The following is an 18,520-nucleotide window of genomic DNA, read 5'->3' on the forward strand; positions in this document are numbered from 1 at the left end:
ATTGTGCTGTATTGTGAAGTGAACACTGTTTATTGTGCTCTATTGTGAAGTGAACACTGTTCATTGTGCTGTATTGTGAAGTGAACGCTGTTCATTGTGCTGTATTGTGAAGTGAACACTGTTCATTGTGGTGTATTGTGAAGTGAACACTGTTCATTGTGGTGTATTATGAAGTGAACGCTGTTCATTGTGGTGTACCGGTTGTAAGAAAAGGCGTCGCCTTAAACCTCTATCCTTGAAAAATAAAGTTCCATCATCATCATCTCTCTCTCTCTCTTTCTATCTCTCCGTGTCTCTGTCTCTATCTTTCTCTCTCTGTCCGTCTGTCTGTCTCTCCCTCCCTTTCTCTCTCTCTTTCTCGCTCTCTCTATCGCCCCCCTCTCCCTCTCTCCCGGCCCCCCTCTTTCTTGCCCCCTCTCGCCCTTCCGCACACACGCGCGCGTCAACACACACACACACACACACACACACACACACACACACACACACACACACACATATATATGTTTACAAACACACATGCACACGCGCGCACATACACACACACATGAACACACACAAACACACCTGAAAACACACACACACACACACACACACACACACACAACACACACACACACACACACACACACACACACAGGCATGCATGCACGCACGCACACACACACACACACACACACACACACTCAATAAAGCTTAGGCACACCGACACACACACACACTCAAAAAAGCTTACGCACACCAACACACACACACACACACACACACACATGCGCGCACGCACAGACGCACACATGCACACACACACACACAATCACAAGTTAAGTGCGTGCGCTCGTACAAATGTATATGGGGGGTGGGGGGGGGGGGGGGGGGGAGAAAGAAAGAATGAGAAAGAGACAGAGACGTAGACAGAGAGACAGGCACAGATGGACAGAGAGAGCGAGACAGAGAGAGAGACTGCGATAGAGAGAAAGGGAGAGAGAGTCAAACAGCAAGCTCAGTACAGTGCAATAGTTTCTGGCGTGCCACCTCTCAGGTACGTTACAGAATGCTCGGCACAAACCCCCCGTTGCCTGGACCATTCTCGGCGAGCGATCGCCTTTGTTACGCTTCAGTGACCCCAGACAATGGTACTCGTGCCGAGCGCATGCTAACGTTCGCGAGCGTTAGCGAGCGATACGACAAAACTATGCGTTGCCTTGAAATAGTTTGCAACCGTTCTGTTACGGTCTGCCTAAGCAACGCGCCTGCGAGAAGAGCTGTATTGTGAAGTGAACGCTGTTGGTTGTGTTGTTTCAGTTGTCCAGGTGAAGTCGGACGACTGCGAGAAGAGCTGTCGTGTTCTGATCCACGCCCTACAGCTGTTGCCGCAGTCGCAGTACAAGAGCTGCGAGTTTGAGAAGTTCGTCACCATTAGCGATCGCGGTGACACCACGCAGGCCTTCCCTGTCATCGTGAGTTATCCCCCTTAATGTTTGTATTGGTCACACAATGACTCTTTCTGTATGACAGTAGAGAATACACAATCAATCAATCAATCAATCAATATGAAGCTTATATAGCGCGTATTCCGTGGGTACAGTTCTAAGCGCTTGTCGAAGAGTTGTCAACACAGGACTAACAAAGAAACTAACATCTACAGACGGACACGAACCCTATCACACACTAACAAACCCTGATAAAGAACTGTTTAACAACAATGTACACATCAACAGCTAGGTCCAAACAAAATAATATCAAACACAAAGAAAACACCTCTCACAGAGCACAGCACAAGAATGTCTTTTGGGGCACAACACATCACGTCGAACATGAAAGTCGCAGCCAGCTACGGGAAGAACTGAGTCTTCAACCTACTCTTGAACGCGTCAAGAGAGGGGCTCTGGCTCCCGCAGTGGGGCACTGCGGTTATGAAATTAAAGGCCCCTCCTGTTTTTGGAACCGCAGGAGCTTTCTAGTTTGCTGTTAGGTAGATTTTTGGTTCCTCTTTCCTGTCGTGCTCTCTTTTTCTTCATGAATTCTTTTCTTTTTTCTGCCTTCTTGCTCATTCACCTATATTTTTTCCAAAAATCTCTTCTCTTGCCGCTTGTCTCGCGATTCATGTATAGTTTAATCTGTTAGTGTTCTGATGTAAGTCCAGCAGTAGATAGGTTAAGCCTATTTTAACATACTGGAAACTGGTAATCTTCCAGTAGGTATTAATTTAGTTTTACTAAAGCCTGCTGGGACACAAGTAATGGGTTAGTGCATTTGTAAACAGGAATCGCTTGACAAGTGGCCCCCTTCATCCCCCCCTTCCTCGTCCTGATATGGCTCTGCGTAGTCGGCTGGACGTTAAACAACAAATAAACAAACAAACAAAGGGGCTCTGGCGAAGCTCAAGCGGCAGGGAGTTCCAGACGGAGGGGCCCGCGGAGGGAAATGCATGCTGACCAGCAGATGCGAGTTTCGAGCGAGGGATGTGAAGGCGGAGTGGGTCAGCAGCAGAACGAAGGGGACGGTCGGAGGGCTGGGTGTACAGGTCCAGGGAGGATTGAAGGTACTCGGGAGCAGAGTCGTTGAGACACTTGTAGACCAGAGTGGACAGTTTGTAGGAGATTCGGGTGTTGCCAGTGCAAGGAGCGAACTAGGGGGGTGATGTGGTCTCGCTTCGTCTTTCTCAACGTCAGCCTGGCAGCAGCGTTCTGGACTCGTTGTAGGCCATGAATGGATGAGGCGGGGAGGCCAGCCAGAAGGGAGTTGCAGTAGTCCAGACGACTGAAGATGAGGGAGACAACCAGCTTGACACAGGCGTCGTGGGTGAGGTAGCGACGGATGGAGGCGATGCGTCGTATGTGGAAAAAGCAGGTCTTGATGATGAAGGAGATGTGTGTCTGCATGGAGAGAGTGTAGTCGAGAAAGACGCCAAGGCTCTTGACAGCAGGGGGGAATGGAACAGTCGCGTCATCCAGCTGGAGGTCGGTCACAGTGAGGGAAGCAATCTTCTGTCGTGTTCCAACGAGAAGGGCCTCCGTCTTCTCACTGTTCAGCTTCAACTTCAACACAACAGCTTGATGCATCATTCACACAATGACTCTTTCTGTATAACAGTAGAGAATACACAACTGTGTGTAGAGCTTGATGCATCATTCACACAATGACTCTTTCTGTATAACAGTAGAGAATACACAACTGTGTGTAGAGCATGATGCATCATTCACACAATGACTCTTTCTGTATAACAGTAGAGAATACACAACTGTGTGTAGAGCTTGATGCATCATTCACATAATGACTCTTTCTGTATAACAGTAGAGAATACACAACTGTGTGTAGAGCATGATGCATCATTCACATAATTACTCTTTCTGTATGACAGTAGAGAATACACAACTGTGTGTAGAGCATGATGCATCATTCACACAATGACTTTCTTGACTGTGTTTCAGGCCAACGTGACCCTTGAACTCTGCATGGCAAAGTGGTGGGCCAACCTAGGGGAGACCAGTCTCAGCTACTCCATCACCTTTTACAGCGCACAGTTATCTCAGGGCCAGCCACTCATGGTCAGTTGACAGCCCTTTGCAGCTAGAGTTGTGTCCCCTGTGTGATGTTACTGTTATCTCAGGGCCAGTCACTCATGGTCAGTTGACAGGCCTTTGCAGCTAGAGTTGTGTCCCCTGTGTGATGTTACTGTTATCTCAGGGCCAGTCACTCATGGTCAGTTGACAGGCCTTTGCAGCTAGAGTTGTGTTCCCTGTGTGATGTAGTGTTATGTCATTGCCAGTCACTCATGGTCAGTTGACAGGCCTTTGCAGCTAGAGTTGTGTCCCCTGTGTGAGGTTACTGTTATCTCAGGGCCAGTCACTCATGGTCAGTTGACAGCCCTTTGCAGCTAGAGTTGTGTCCCCTGTGTGATGTAGTGTTACATGTTTGCCACTCTTCCGGCAAGGTGCCTGAATTCCGGTTTTTGAAAATGTCCACAGCCGGAAATTCCGGGTTTTCAATTTTGTTGCGAAAAAAAAAAAATTCAGAGACAAAAAATCGCAGTTCGTTTCGCTTGGTTGAATTTTGACTCGAGATTCCGATCCGAGTTTTGAATCTCTTTTGGCGGGAGGAGAGAATCCGGGCATTGCTAAAGCCGCCATTATTTTCGGTGGATGCGATTTGTCAATGCTAGGAAGTTTGTGAAAACCGTTGCAAAAATCAGTGAGGATGACGATCCATCTAAGCTTGAGAAACTGGAGGCGGGTATAAAAAACAAATGGAAGTGGGAATGGCTAGCAGAGAAGAATGACACAAACACAGAGCATCGAACTTCGCTGAAGAAGATACATTTTTTCATACATTTTTCCTGGACTTCTGAAACTGTATTGTTCAAGATCTACACTTTTTCTGTCAGTGTCATTTTGGAGGACTATCACCAACTACATAGGGCTTAGTTTTAGGACTTCAACCACTGAAACATTTAGCTAAATTTGTTCTGTTTACCAACTTCATAACTGTGTTACAGTTTATTATTCTTGGAAATAAAATGTCATGGTGTGTGGTGACAAGGTTAGGTAGTTGAAGTTCACATTGGATTCATGCAACAAGTTTCATCCCAGAACTGAAAACTTTTTGATTGGAAGCACAATTTCCCTGGACTTCAGGTAGGACTTTTTGTGTAGTGTAAACTGAACTGTTCATGAGCTTTTGTCTGTTGATTAATTAAGTCTTTGTTGTGCTGTTATCAATTGCTTTAAAGGAGGATATTATTTTTGCTGTTTTGTGTAAATAGTTTGCAGGAGAGGCCAAATAATCGCTTTCAGATTTTCAAAATGTTCAACATACGGGGGGCGCTGCCCCTGCACCCCACATACTTTCAGGTTTTTTTACTCACATGCGAAGCAAAAGTGAGTCTATGTACTCACCCGAGTCGTCCGTCCGTCCGGAAAACTTTAACGTTGGATATTTCTTGGACACTATTCAGTCTATCAGTACCAAATTTGGCAAGATGGTGTATGATGACAAGACCCAAAAAAACATACATAGCATCTTGACCTTGCTTCGAGGTCAAGGTCGCAGGGGCCATAAATGTTGCCTAAAAAACAGCTATTTTTCACATTTTTCACATTTTCTCTGAAGTTTTTGAGATTCAATACCTCACCTATATATGATATATAGGGCAAAGTAAGCCCCATCTTTTGATACCAGTTTGGTTTACCTTGCTTCAAGGTCAAGGTCACAGGAGCTCTTCAAAGTTGGATTGTATACATATTTTGAAGTGACCTTGACCCTGAACTATGGAAGATAACTGTTTCAAACTTAAAAATTATGTGGGGCACATGTTATGCTTTCATCATGAGACACATTTGGTCACATATGATCAAGGTCAAGGTCACTTTGACCCTTATGAAATGTGACCAAAATAAGGTAGTGAACCACTAAAAGTGACCATATCTCATGGTAGAAAGAGCCAATAAGCACCATTGTACTTCCTATGTCTTGTGTTGCATGACCTTGGATGACCTTGACCCAAGTATTTTGGTAGGAAAAATGTGTAAAGCAGTTCTTAGTGTATGATGTCATTGCTAGGTTTAGTTATTTGACCTTGACCCTGAAGGTCAAGGTCATGTAAAGGTCAAGGTCAAGCATGTGAGTCGTATGGGCTTTGCCCTTGTTATTTTTTGGGAGTGGCAACCATGGTGTTATCTCATTGCCAGTCACTCATGGTCAGTTGACAGGCCTTTGTAGCTAGAGTTGTGTCCCCTGTGTGATGTAGTGTTACTGTTATGTCAGGGCCAGTCACTCATGGTGAGTTGACAGGCCTTTGTAGCTAGAGTTGTGTCCCCTGTGGGATGTAGTGTTATCTCATTGCCAGTCACTTATGGTGAGTTGACAGGCCTTTGCAGTTAGATTTGTGTCTCCTGTGTGATGTAGTGTTACTGTTATCTCAGGGCCAGTCACTCATGGTCAGTTGACAGGCCTTTGCAGTTAGAGTTGTGTCCCCTGTGGGATGTAGTGTTATTTCATTGCCAGTCACTCATGGTCAGTTGACAGGCCTTTGCAGCTAGAGTTGTGTCCCCTGTGGGATGTAGTGTTATCTCATTGCCAGTCACTCATGGTGAGTTGACAGGCCTTTGCAACTTGAGTTGTGTCCTCTGTGTGATGTATTGTTACTGTTATCTCAGGGCCAGTCACTCATGGTCAGTTGACAGGCCTTTGCAGCTAGAGTTGTGTCCCCTGTGTGATGTAGTGTTACTGTTATCTCAGGGCCAGTCACTCATGGTCAGTTGACAGACCTTTGCAGCTAGAGTTGTGTCCCCTGTGTGATGTTACTGTTATCTCAGGGCCAGTCACTCATAGTGAGTTGACAGGCCTGTGCAGCTAGAGTTGTGTCCCCTGTGTGATGTTACTGTTATCTCAGGGCCAGTCACTCATAGTGAGTTGACAGGCCTTTGCAGCTAGAGTTGTGTCCCCTGTGGGATGTAGTGTTACCACAGCCAAGTACAGTGCCATCTCAGGGTGCTGCTTTCTCTCTGCTTTTGATTGGTTAGTTGGCTGGTTGGTTTTGATTGGTTAGTTGGCTGGTTGGTTTTGATTGGTTAGTTGGGCAGTTGGTTTTGATTGGTTAGTTGGCTGGTTGGTTTTGATTGGTTAGTTAGCTGGTTGGTTTTGATTGGTTAGTTAGCTGGTTGGTTTTGATTGGTTAGTTAGCTGGTTGGTTTTGATTGGTTAGTTGGCTGGTTTGTTTTGATTGGTTAGTTGGCTGGTTGGTTTTGATTGGTTAGTTGGCTGGTTGGTTTTGATTGGTTAGTTGGCTGGTTGGTTTTGATTGGTTAGTTAGCTGGTTGGTTTAAATTGGTTAGTTGACTGTTTGGTTTTGATTGGTTATTTGGTTGGTTGGTTTTGATTGGTTAGTTGGCTGGTTGGTTTTGATTGGTTAGTTAGCTGGTTGGTTTTGATTGGTTAGTTGGCTGGTTGGTTTTGATTGGTTAGTTGGCTGGTTTGTTTTGATTGGTTAGTTGGTTGGTAGGTTGATTGTTTGTGTGTGTTAGATGTTGTTGGGGGGCTTCTGTTTAGGAAAGGAGCCTTGATGAAGTGCAATGTAAGGCCAAGCAACACAATACAAAGCAAGCCTAGCCAACACAACACAACACAACACAACACAACACAACACAACACAATACTGTGAAACATAGGCCAACACAACACAATACAGTGTAACGTATGGCAACACAACACAACACAGTGTAACGTATGGCAACACAACACAACACAGTGTAACGTATGGCAACACAACACAATACAGTGTAACGTATGGCAACACAACACAACACAACGTGGCTGAAAGTGGTGATGTTGTTGCAGCAAGCATCTCAGGGAATCGTGCGCTTCGACATGATCAGCCCGCTCAAGACAGAGGACATTTCTCCCTCCGTCACATTTAAACACGCCGTGCAGCCAATCAGGTAACAACTCCCCTCTCTGTCTCTGTCTCTGTCTCTGTCTCTGTCTCTCCCTCCATCACACTTAAACACGCCGTGCAGCCAATCAGGTAACACCTATGTTTGTGTCTCGGTCTCCCTGAAACCTTCTCTCTTTGTCTCTGTCTCCATGTCTCTGTCTCCATGTCTTTGTCTCTCCCTCCATCACATTCAAACACACCATGCTGGCCACTCCCCTCTCTTACTCTCTGTCATTATGATGACTGCTGTGTCTGTGTAGTTGTCTCTCCCTCCATCACAGTCAAGGTGACACATTTCTTCTCTCATTCTCTGTCTTTATGATGACTGCCGTGTTTCTGTGTTCACAAAGTGTTCCGTATTTATACAAACAGACCAGTGAGTCACAAGATCGATGCGCTATTGTCATGGTTACCATTTGTTTCTATGTGGACAGACCGGTGAGTCACAAGATACAGGCACTGTTGTCATGGTTACCATGTGTTTCTACGTGGACAGACCGGTGAGTGACAAGATACAGGCACTGTTGTCATGGTTACCATGTGTTTCTATGTGGACAGACCAGTGATCCACAAGATACAGGCACTGTTGTCATGGTTACCATGTGTTTCTATGTGGACAGACTGGTGAGCCACAAGATACAGGCACTGTTGTCATGGTTACCATGTGTTTCTATGTGGACAGACCATTGATCCACAAGATCCAGGCACTGTTGTCATGGTTACCATGTGTTTCTATGTGGACAGACCGGTGAGTCACAAGATCCAGGCACTGTTGTCATGGTTACCATGTGTTTTTATGTGGACAGACCGGTGAGTCACAAGATCCAGGCACTGTTGTCATGGTTACCATGTGTTTCTATGTGGACAGACCGGTGAGTCACAAGATCCAGGCACTGTTGTCATGGTTACCATGTGTTTCTATGTGGACAGACCGGTGAGTCAGAAGATACAGGCACTGTTGTCATGGTTACCATGTGTTTCTATGTGGACAGACCGGTGAGTCAGAAGATACAGGCACTGTTGTCATGGTTACCATGTGTTTCTATGTGGGCAGACCGGTGAGTCACAAGATACAGGCACTGTTGTCATGGTTACCATGTGTTTCTATGTGGGCAGACCGGTGAGTCACAAGATACAGGCACTGTTGTCATGGTTACCATGTGTTTCTATGTGGACAGACCGGTGAGTCACAAGATCCAGGCACTGTTGTCATGGTTACCATGTGTTTCTATGTGGACAGACCGGTGAGTCAGAAGATACAGGCACTGTTGTCATGGTTACCATGTGTTTCTATGTGGACAGACCGGTGAGTCACAAGATACAGGCACTGTTGTCATGGTTACCATGTGTTTCTATGTGGGCAGACCGGTGAGTCACAAGATACAGGCACTGTTGTCATGGTTACCATGTGTTTCTATGTGGACAGACCGGTGAGTCACAAGATACAGGCACTGTTGTCATGGTTACCATGTGTTTCTATGTGGACAGACCAGTGAGTCACAAGATACAGGCACTGTCGGACACAAGGGACATGCTGCCTGAAGGACGACAGATCTACGCCCTGGAGCTCACCTACAACTGTCATGTGGTGGGTGTCGTATTGTGACTGTTAAACTCAGAATAGAGAACACACAGTTATTACACCCCCGGTATAGGGGTGTGTATAGGTTTCGCTCGATGTGTTTGTTTGTTTGTGTTTGCATATAGATCTCAAGAATGAACGGACCGATCGTCACCAAACTTGGTGAACAGGTTCTATACATTCCTGAGACAGTCCTTACAAAAATTGGGACCAGTCAAACACACGGTTAGGGAGTTATTGGTGGATTAAGATTCTACAAGGACTTATAGAGGCACATGTGTTTGTTTGTTTGTGTTCGCATATAGATCTCAAGAATGAACGGACCGATCGTCACCAAACTTGGTGAACAGGTTCTATACATTCCTGAGACGGTCCTTACAAAAATTGGGACCAGTCAAACACACGGTTAGGGAGTTATTGGTGGATTAAGATTCTACAAGGACTTATACAGGCACATATTAATGGTCAAAGGGAAATAACCATTCTCACTCAGTCACTGCCACCAACTGAGAAGGTTATTTCCCTTTGACGGGGGTGTTTTTCCTACCTCGTAGGAATTTCTTGTGTTATTTAGTTGAGCCAGTAAAAACAAGTCTTGTGTCATGACACTCTAGAAACATCTCTGTGCAGTTAATACTTAAATTACCACACACAAAATACTAATTCTCAATATTTTGTAGAAAAGCTGTTTTTTATTACATTGTATTGTATTGTATTGTATTGTATTGCATTGTGACAGACCAAGGCAGAAGAAGTGATGGTGGACTGTATTGTATTGTATTGTATTGTATTGTATTGTATTGTATTGTGTTGCACTGTGACAGACCAAGGCAGAAGAAGTGATGGTGGACTGTATTGTATTGTATTGTATTGTATTGTGTTGCACTGTGACAGACCAAGGCAGAAGAAGTGATGGTGGACTGTATTGTATTGTATTGCACTGTGACAGACCAAGGCAGAAGGAGTGATGGTGGACTGTATTGTATTGTATTGTATTGTATTGTATTGTATTGTATTGCATTGTGACAGACCAAGGCAGAAGAAGTGATGGTGGATTGTATTGTATTGTATTGTATTGTATTGTATTGTATTGTATTGCAGTGTGACAGACCAAGGCAGAAGAAGCGATGGTGGACCGTATTGTACAGACCTGTGCACATCTACGGTTTCTCCGTAATTTTTTCGATTTTTATATGCAGAATACGGTGCTACGGATTTGTAATTAAAATTCCGAAATTCCAATGTTTTACTAAAAAAAAAAAAATGTACTTTTTTTCTGTTTAAGATGTTTTGACCAATTAGTTTGCCATTTCGCTGAAAAGACGTTTTCCGATTTACTGGAAGCGTGCGTGTTCTCAGCATTGAGTCTTTGTTCTTAGACCTAGTTCGTCCAGCGTCTGCGTGGCAACTTGTGATTGAAGTGAAACATGGAAAAGAAAAAAACAAGTCGCGTAAGGCGAAATTACTACATTTAGTCAAGCTGTGGAACTCACAGAATGAAACTGAACGTAGTCCGCCGCTAGTGCAAAAGGCAGTGAAAGTGACGAGCCTGTTTGGCGCGGTAGCGGTTGCGCTGTGCTTCATAGCACGCTTCACTGTACCTCTCTTCGTTTTAACTTTCTGAGGGTGTTTTTAATCCAAACATATCATATCTATATGTTTTTGGAATCAGGAACCGACAAGGAATAAGATAAAAGTGTTTTTAAATTGATTTGAAAAATTTAATTTTGATCATAATTTTTAATTTTTTTTATTTTCAGAGCTTGTTTATAATCTAAATATAACATATTTATATGTTTTTGGAATCAGAAAATGATGAAGAATAAGATGAACGTAAATTTGGATTGTTTTATAAAAAAAATTTTTTTTTACAATTTTCAAGATTTTTAATGACCAAAGTCATCAATTAATTTTTAAGCCACCAAGCTGAAATGCAATACCGAAGTCCGGCCTTCGTCAAAGATTGCTTGGCCAAAATTTCAATCAATTTGATTGAAAAATGAGGGTGTGACAGTGCTGCCTCAACTTTTACAACTTTTATGGAAAAAATTAAAAAAAACGTCCGGGGATATCATACCCAGGAACTCTCATGTTAAGTTTCATAAAGATCGGTCCAGTAGTTTACTCTGAATCGCTCTACACACACACACGCGCGCACACACACACACATACACACATACACCATGACCCTCGTCTCGATTCCCCCTCTATGTAAAAGGAGTGCGAGATTCAGATAATGAAGAGACACCGGCACGCTTGGCCTAGTGGTAAGGCGTCCGCCCCGTGATCGGGAGGTCGTGGGTTCGAACCCCGGCCGGGTCATACCTAAGACTTTAAAATTGGCAATCTAGTGGCTGCTCCGCCTGGCGTCTGGCATTATGGGGTTAGTGCTGGGACTGGTTGGTCCGGTGTCAGAATAATGTGACAGGGTGAGACATGAAGCCTGTGCTGCGACTTCTGTCTTGTGTGTGGCGCACGTTATATGTCAAAGCAGCACCGCCCTGATATGGCCCTTCGTGGTCAGCTGGGCGTTAAGCAAACATACAAAGATAATGAAGAGGAAACACCAGCTCTGTCACCAAAGAAGAAGAAAACGGCACAACAGTGCTGGAAGTCCAGTTCTTCTCAAGACAACCTGGAGATCGTAAAATCCAGCAACGGAGACCAATATGCTTTTTGTAAGGCGTGCGAATCACACATCAGCATGGCCCATGGTGGTGCCAATGATGTTTTTCACCATGTGTCTGGTTCGAAGCTTTGTGAGCAGAATTATGTCTTGAACTGTCGTTACAGCTTACTACTGAAACATTTTAAAAACTACTGAAATTTGGTTTGTTTACTACTGATGAGCGTTTTGAGTGTGCACGGGTCTGATTGTATTGTATTGTATTGTATTTTATTGTATTGTATTGTATTGTATTGTATTGTATTGTATTGCATTGTGACAGACCAAGGCAGAAGAAGTGATGCTGGACTGTATTGTATTGTATTGTATTGTATTGTATTGTGACAGACCAAGGCAGAAGAAGTGATGGTCGACTGCTCCCTGCTGTCCAACCTGCTGTACGAGAGTGAGTTTGAGAGTCAGCTGTGGATGATGTTCGACTCCAACAAACAGCTGCTGACGTCTGGTGACGCCTACCCCCACCAGGTAAAGAAGCAACGACGTGTAAGTCTGCCCCCGCTTTTCTCTTTGTCTCTGTCAACCAACCCTTGTTTGACACCTCAAAAGCTTTTCTCTTTGTCTCTGTCAACCAACCCTTGTTTGACACCTCAAAAGCTTTTCTCTTTGTCTCTGTCAACCAACCCTTGTTTGACACCTCAAAAGCTTTTCTCTTTGTCTCTGTCAACCAACCCTTGTTTGACACCTCAAAAGCTTTTCTCTTTGTCTCTGTCAACCAACCCTTGTTTGACACCTCAAAAGGTAGCGCCGTACTGTATGGCAGCTTGCTTTCCCCACTGAGACAGCAGCCCCAATTTTCATAAGGGTTACCTCCCAACATGTTATGATACTGATCATGGCAGCCTGCTTTCCCCACTGAGACAGCAGCCCCAATTTTCATAAGGGTTACCTCCCAACATGTTATGATACCGATATTGAAATGATGCCCAAGTCTTTGGGGCATTACAGTGTAAAACTCAAGTCTGATTGGCAGTTAAAAAAAACAATCCAGTGTGTTTTCAGTACATTGAGTAACACAAGTAAAGCTTGAAATGACGCCTGAGGGTGTTATGCAGTACTATAGACAAGCCCGTGTGTGTTCAGTACAATGATTAACACAAGTAAAGCTTGAAATGACGCCTGAGAGTGTTGTGCAGTACTATAGACAAGCCCGTGTGTGTTGTCAGTACAATGATTAACACAAGTAAAGCTTGAAATGACGCCTGAGAGTGTTGTGCAGTACTATAGACAAGCCCGTGTGTGTTCAGTACAATGATTAACACAAGTAAAGCTTGAAATGACGCCTGAGAGTGTTGTGCAGTACTATAGACAAGCCCGTGTGTGTTCAGTACAATGAGTAACACAAGTAAAGCTTGAAATGACGCCTGAGAGTGTTGTGCAGTACACGGCCAAGCTGGAGAAGGGAGACTACACCATCGTGATGCAGGTCCGTCACGAGAAGAGAGACGCGCTGGAGAGACTGCGTGACGTGGGGTTGCTGCTGTACCGCAAGCTGCCCACCTCGCTCACCCTTGACCTCTACTCCTCCTGGGCCAGCGCCCTCTCCGCCGCCAAGAAGATGGCCGCCACACTCACACTGGAGAAAGGGGCCGTCACTCCCATGTTTGTCACTCCGCTACCTGATGACAAGTAGGTCACTCCCATGTTCATCACTCTGCTATCTGATGACAAGTAGGTCACTCCCTCCCATGTTCATCACTCCGCTATCTGATGACAAGTAGGTCACTCCCATGTTCATCACTCCGCTATATGATGACAAGTAGGTCATTCCCATGTTCATCACTCCGCTATCTGATGACAAGTAGGTCACTCCCATGTTCATCACTCCGCTACCCGATGACAAGTAGGTCACTCCCATGTTCATCACTCAGCTACCCGATGACAAGTAGGTCACTCCCATGTTCATCACTCCGCTATCTGATGACAAGTAGGTCACTCCCATGTTCATCACTCCGCTATCTAATGACAAGTAGGTAACTCCCATGTTCATCACTCCGCTATCTAATGACAAGTAGGTCACTCCCTCCCATGTTCAGCACTCCGCTATCTGATGACAAGTAGGTCACTCCCATGTTCATCACTCCGCTATCTGATGACAAGTAGGTCACTCCCATGTTCAGCACTCCACTATCTGATGACAAGTAGGTCACTCCCATGTTCATCACCCCGCTATATGATGACAAGTAGGTCACTCCCATGTTCAGCACTCCACTATCTGATGACAAGTAGGTCACTCCCATGTTCATCACTCCGCTATCTGATGACAAGTAGGTCACTCCCATGTTCATCACTCCGCTATCTAATGACAAGTAGGTCACTCCCATGTTCATCACTCCGCTATATGATGACAAGTAGGTCACTCCCATGTTCATCACTCCGCTATCTAATGACAAGTAGGTCACTCCCATGTTCATCACTCCGCTATCTGATGACAAGTAGGTCACTCCCATGTTCAGCACTCCACTATCTGATGACAAGTAGGTCACTCCCATGTTCAGCACTCTGCTATCTGATGACAAGTAGGTCACTCCCATGTTCATCACTCCACTATCTGATGACAAGTAGGTCACTCCCATGTTCATCACTCCACTATCTGATGACAAGTAGGTCACTCCCATGTTCAGCACTCCGCTATCTGATGACAAGTAGGTCACTCCCATGTTCATCACTCCGCTATCTGATGACAAGTAGGTCACTCCCATGTTCATCACTCCGCTATCTGATGACAAGTAGGTCACTCCCATGTTCAGCACTCCACTATCTGATGACAAGTAGGTCACTCCCATGTTCATCACTCCGCTATATGATGACAAGTAGGTCACTCCCATGTTCAGCACTCCGCTATCTGATGACAAGTAGGTCACTCCCATGTTCAGCACTCCACTATCTGATGACAAGTAGGTCACTCCCTCCCATGTTCATCACTCCGCTATCTGATGACAAGTAGGTCACTCCCATGTTCATCACTCCGCTATCTGATGACAAGTAGGTCACTCCCATGTTCATCACTCCACTATCTGATGACAAGTAGGTCACTCCCATGTTCAGCACTCCACTATCTGATGACAAGTAGGTCACTCCCATGTTCATCACTCCGCTATCTGATGACAAGTAGGTCACTCCCTTCCATGTTCATCACTCTGCTATATGATGACAAGTAGGTCACTCCCATGTTCATCACTCCGCTATCTGATGACAAGTAGGTCACTCCCATGTTCATCACTCCGCTATCTAATGACAAGTAGGTCACTCCCATGTTCATCACTCCGCTATCTGATGACAAGTAGGTCACTCCCATGTTCATCACTCCACTATATGATGACAAGTAGGTCACTCCCATGTTCATCACTCCACTATCTGATGACAAGTAGGTCACTCCCATGTTCATCACTCCGCTATCTGATGACAAGTAGGTCACTCCCATGTTCATCACTCCGCTATCTGATGACAAGTAGGTCACTCCCATGTTCATCACTCCGCTATCTGATGACAAGTAGGTCACTCCCATGTTCATCACTCCGCTATCTGATGACAAGTAGGTCACTCCAATGTTCATCACTCCCCAACCCGATGACAAGTAATCACAGCGCTTCCTGTGTGTTTGTGTGTGTGTGTGTGTGTGTGTGTGTGTGTGTGTGTGTGTGTGTGTGTGTGTGTGTGTGTGTGTGTGTGTGTGTGTGAACACTATAACAAGCTCTCTCTGTGTGCAGGGTTCCCAAGGGTGCTGGTGCAGGCTGGTTCCTGTCGGGCACACTGTCTCTGGCAAAGGAAGACCCTGCCAAGAAAGCGGTATGTTGTCATGTGCTAGTTTTACATGAGGTAAATATGTCACTAAATGTATTCCGGTAAACTTGGAGTCAAGAGGGGCGTGAGATAGAGAGAGAGAGAAAGAGAGACAGAGAGAGAGAGAGACAGAGAGAGACAGAAACAGACACAGAGAGACGGACAGAGACAGACAGACAGAAAGAGAGCGAGTCTGACTGACTGACTAATCTTTAATACACAGGATAGAGGTTTTAGGCACAGCCTGGTCTTACAACCTGTCCTTCATACATCTAGACCACAAACATTATCATACACATGTGACCTTTTAGAGCTCGGTGACCTTCACCTATGTGCTATCGGAGAACCCGCAGCGGTCCAACTCGAGCAAGAACGGGGCGAAGGGCAAGAAGGATGAGAAGGTCAAGGACAAAGAGAAGACCAAGGATGAGGAGTACAGTGAGGCTGTCAGGGACCTCAAGATATCATGGATCTCAAAGTGAGTGTCACGTCATGTCATGTCACTGTCATGTCACTGATAGTTCATGGAGACTAGGCTGTCAGGGACCTCAAGATATCATGGATCTCTAAGTGAGTGTCACGTCATGTCATGTCACTGTCATGTCACTGATAGTTCATGGAGACTAGGCTGTCAGGGACCTCAAGATATCATGGATTTTTAAGAAAGTGTCATGTCATGTCACTGTCATGTCACTGTCATGTCACTGATAGTTCATGGAGACTAGGCCGTCAGGGACCTCAAGATATCATGGATCCCTTAGTGAGTGTCACGTCATGTCATGTCACTGTCGTGTCACTGTTGTGTCACTGTCATGTCACTGATAGTTCATGGAGACTAGGCCGTCAGGGACCTCAAGATATCATGGATCTCTAAGTGAGTGTCATGTTATGTCACTGTCATGTCATGTCATGTCACTGTCATGTCACTGATAGTTCATGGAGACTAGGCCGTCACGGACCTTAAGATATGGATCTCTAAGTGAGTGCATGGGTGAAAGTAGCCCGTCAATTGACTGAAATCCGTCAATCTTAAAGTAAGTCTGACGGAAATTCCGTCAATCCGCAATTTTTATTAAAAAAAAATAAAAAACATTTTTTTTTATTTTTTTTTTAAATTTTTAAGCGGAACGCGTTTTCGAACTGCTATGCGGTAAACCCCGTAGGTGAGGTTTCTTCGCTTTCGGATTCGCTCTGCATCACGATAAAAAAAAAGTTCTCGCGTTTTGGCAGGCATTACGAAGTGGTGACACGATTTCTGCGACAAAGATACCGGTTTTAACGGAAAACGCATGGACAGATCTTATTGATGCTGGTCTAGCCAACAAATGGCGATGGGACTGGTTGGAGTTCATGAAACTAAAACTGTGTGTGATAAGTTTGGTGCTTGAAACTCAAGTGCTTTTCCTTGAGAACTTTGCACTATAAGAGATGCTACTGCTTAGTTGCTACTTTGTGCAGTGCTACATCATGCTGTTTGCATGTGTGACATTCTGTTTCATCATTTATTTCAATGCCTGTCTGGCAATGTTTGCTTCTTATAATTAAATGTTTCGAACTTTTATTTCAGTTGTTCAGTTGTTCAGTTTCTATTTCATTTAGTAATTGGCTGTTGTCAATGTTAATTGTTATCAATTGTGTCGTTGTGTTGGAAGATGCAAGTGTGAAAAGATACAAAAGAAAAATGATTACTTCTGTGAATTGTTTTGATTTTGTTTACCCTTTTTACCATATCATTAGAATCTGAAGGTATTTTTTTGACCTGCATGATAGTGACAAAAAGTGTATTTTTTTGCCAGGAAAGGCCACAAAATCACAATGTATAATGCAAAAATTCGTTTTCGGCCGGGGGGCATTGCCCCCCTGGACCCCCTAACGGGGCCCTGCCCCGTACCCCGCCAGCCCCTAACCCTAACCCTGGACCCCTGCCTCAAAAAATTTTCAGTCAATTTGATTTTCATAGGTTTCACCCATGTGAGTGTCATGTCATGTTCTCTAACACAGCTAGCTTGTGACTAAATGTTTTAACGTAGAGGGGGGAATCGAGACGAGGGTTACGTGGTGTATGTGTGTGTGTGTGTGTGTAGAGCGATTTAGAGAAAACTACTAGACCGATCTTCATGAAATTTTACATGGGAGTTCCTGGGTATGATATCCCCAGACGTTTTTTTCATTTTTATATTTAGTCAAGTTTTGACTAAATATTTTAACATCGAGGGGGAATCGAAACGAGGGTCGTGGTGTATGTGCGTGTGTCTGTGTGTGTGTGTGTGTGTGTGTGTGTGTGTGTGTGTGTAGAGCGATTCAGACTAAACTACTGGACCGATCTTTATGAAATTTGACATGAGAGTTCCTGGGTATGATATCCTCAGACGTTTTTTTCATTTTTTTGATAAATGTCTTTGATGACGTCATATCCGGCTTTTCGTGAAAGTTGAGGCGGCACTGTCACGCCCTCATTTTTCAACCAAATTGGTTCAAATTTTGGTCAAGTAATCTTTGACGAAGCCCGGACTTCAGTATTGCATTTCAGCTTGGTGGCTTAAAAATTAATTAATGACTTTGGTCATTAAAAATCTGAAAATTGTAAAAAAAAATAAAAATTTATAAAACGATCCAAATTTACGTTTATCTTATTCTCCATCATTTGCTGATTCCAAAAACATATACATATGTTATATTTGGATTAAAAACAAGCTCTGAAAATTAAATATATAAATATTATTATCAAAATTAAATTGTCAAAATCAATTTAAAAACACTTTCATCTTATTCCTTGTCGGTTCCTGATTCCAAAAACATATAGATATGATATGTTTGGATTAAAAACACGCTCAGAAAGTTAAAACAAAGAGAGGTACAGAAAAGCGTGCTATCCTTCTTAGCGCAACTATTACCCCGCTCTTCTTGTCAATTTCACTGCCTTTGCCATGAGCGGTGGACTGACGATGCTACGAGTATACGGTCTTGCTGAAAAATGGCATTGCGTTCAGTTTCATTCTGTGAGTTCGACAGCTACTTGACTAAATATTGTATTTTCGCC

The 18,520-nt window shown here is 44.3% G+C and overlaps 1 protein-coding gene across 1 annotated transcript in view; it reads left to right on the top strand.

Annotated features, from left to right (window-relative positions):
- Positions 1–18,520, top strand: part of LOC138945831 (tripeptidyl-peptidase 2-like) — a 130,976-nt gene that overhangs the window by 89,605 nt on the left and 22,851 nt on the right. The window contains exons 17-24 of the mRNA XM_070317343.1: positions 1,303–1,457; positions 3,432–3,548; positions 7,336–7,436; positions 8,921–9,020; positions 12,028–12,165; positions 13,079–13,326; positions 15,408–15,486; positions 15,792–15,958. Coding sequence (XP_070173444.1) covers positions 1,303–1,457; positions 3,432–3,548; positions 7,336–7,436; positions 8,921–9,020; positions 12,028–12,165; positions 13,079–13,326; positions 15,408–15,486; positions 15,792–15,958 — 1,105 coding nt within the window. The remainder of the gene's footprint in view (positions 1–1,302; positions 1,458–3,431; positions 3,549–7,335; positions 7,437–8,920; positions 9,021–12,027; positions 12,166–13,078; positions 13,327–15,407; positions 15,487–15,791; positions 15,959–18,520) is intronic.

Source organism: Littorina saxatilis, linkage group LG13 (assembly GCF_037325665.1).
Source record: "Littorina saxatilis isolate snail1 linkage group LG13, US_GU_Lsax_2.0, whole genome shotgun sequence".
Classification (NCBI taxonomy): Eukaryota; Metazoa; Mollusca; class Gastropoda; order Littorinimorpha; family Littorinidae; genus Littorina; species Littorina saxatilis.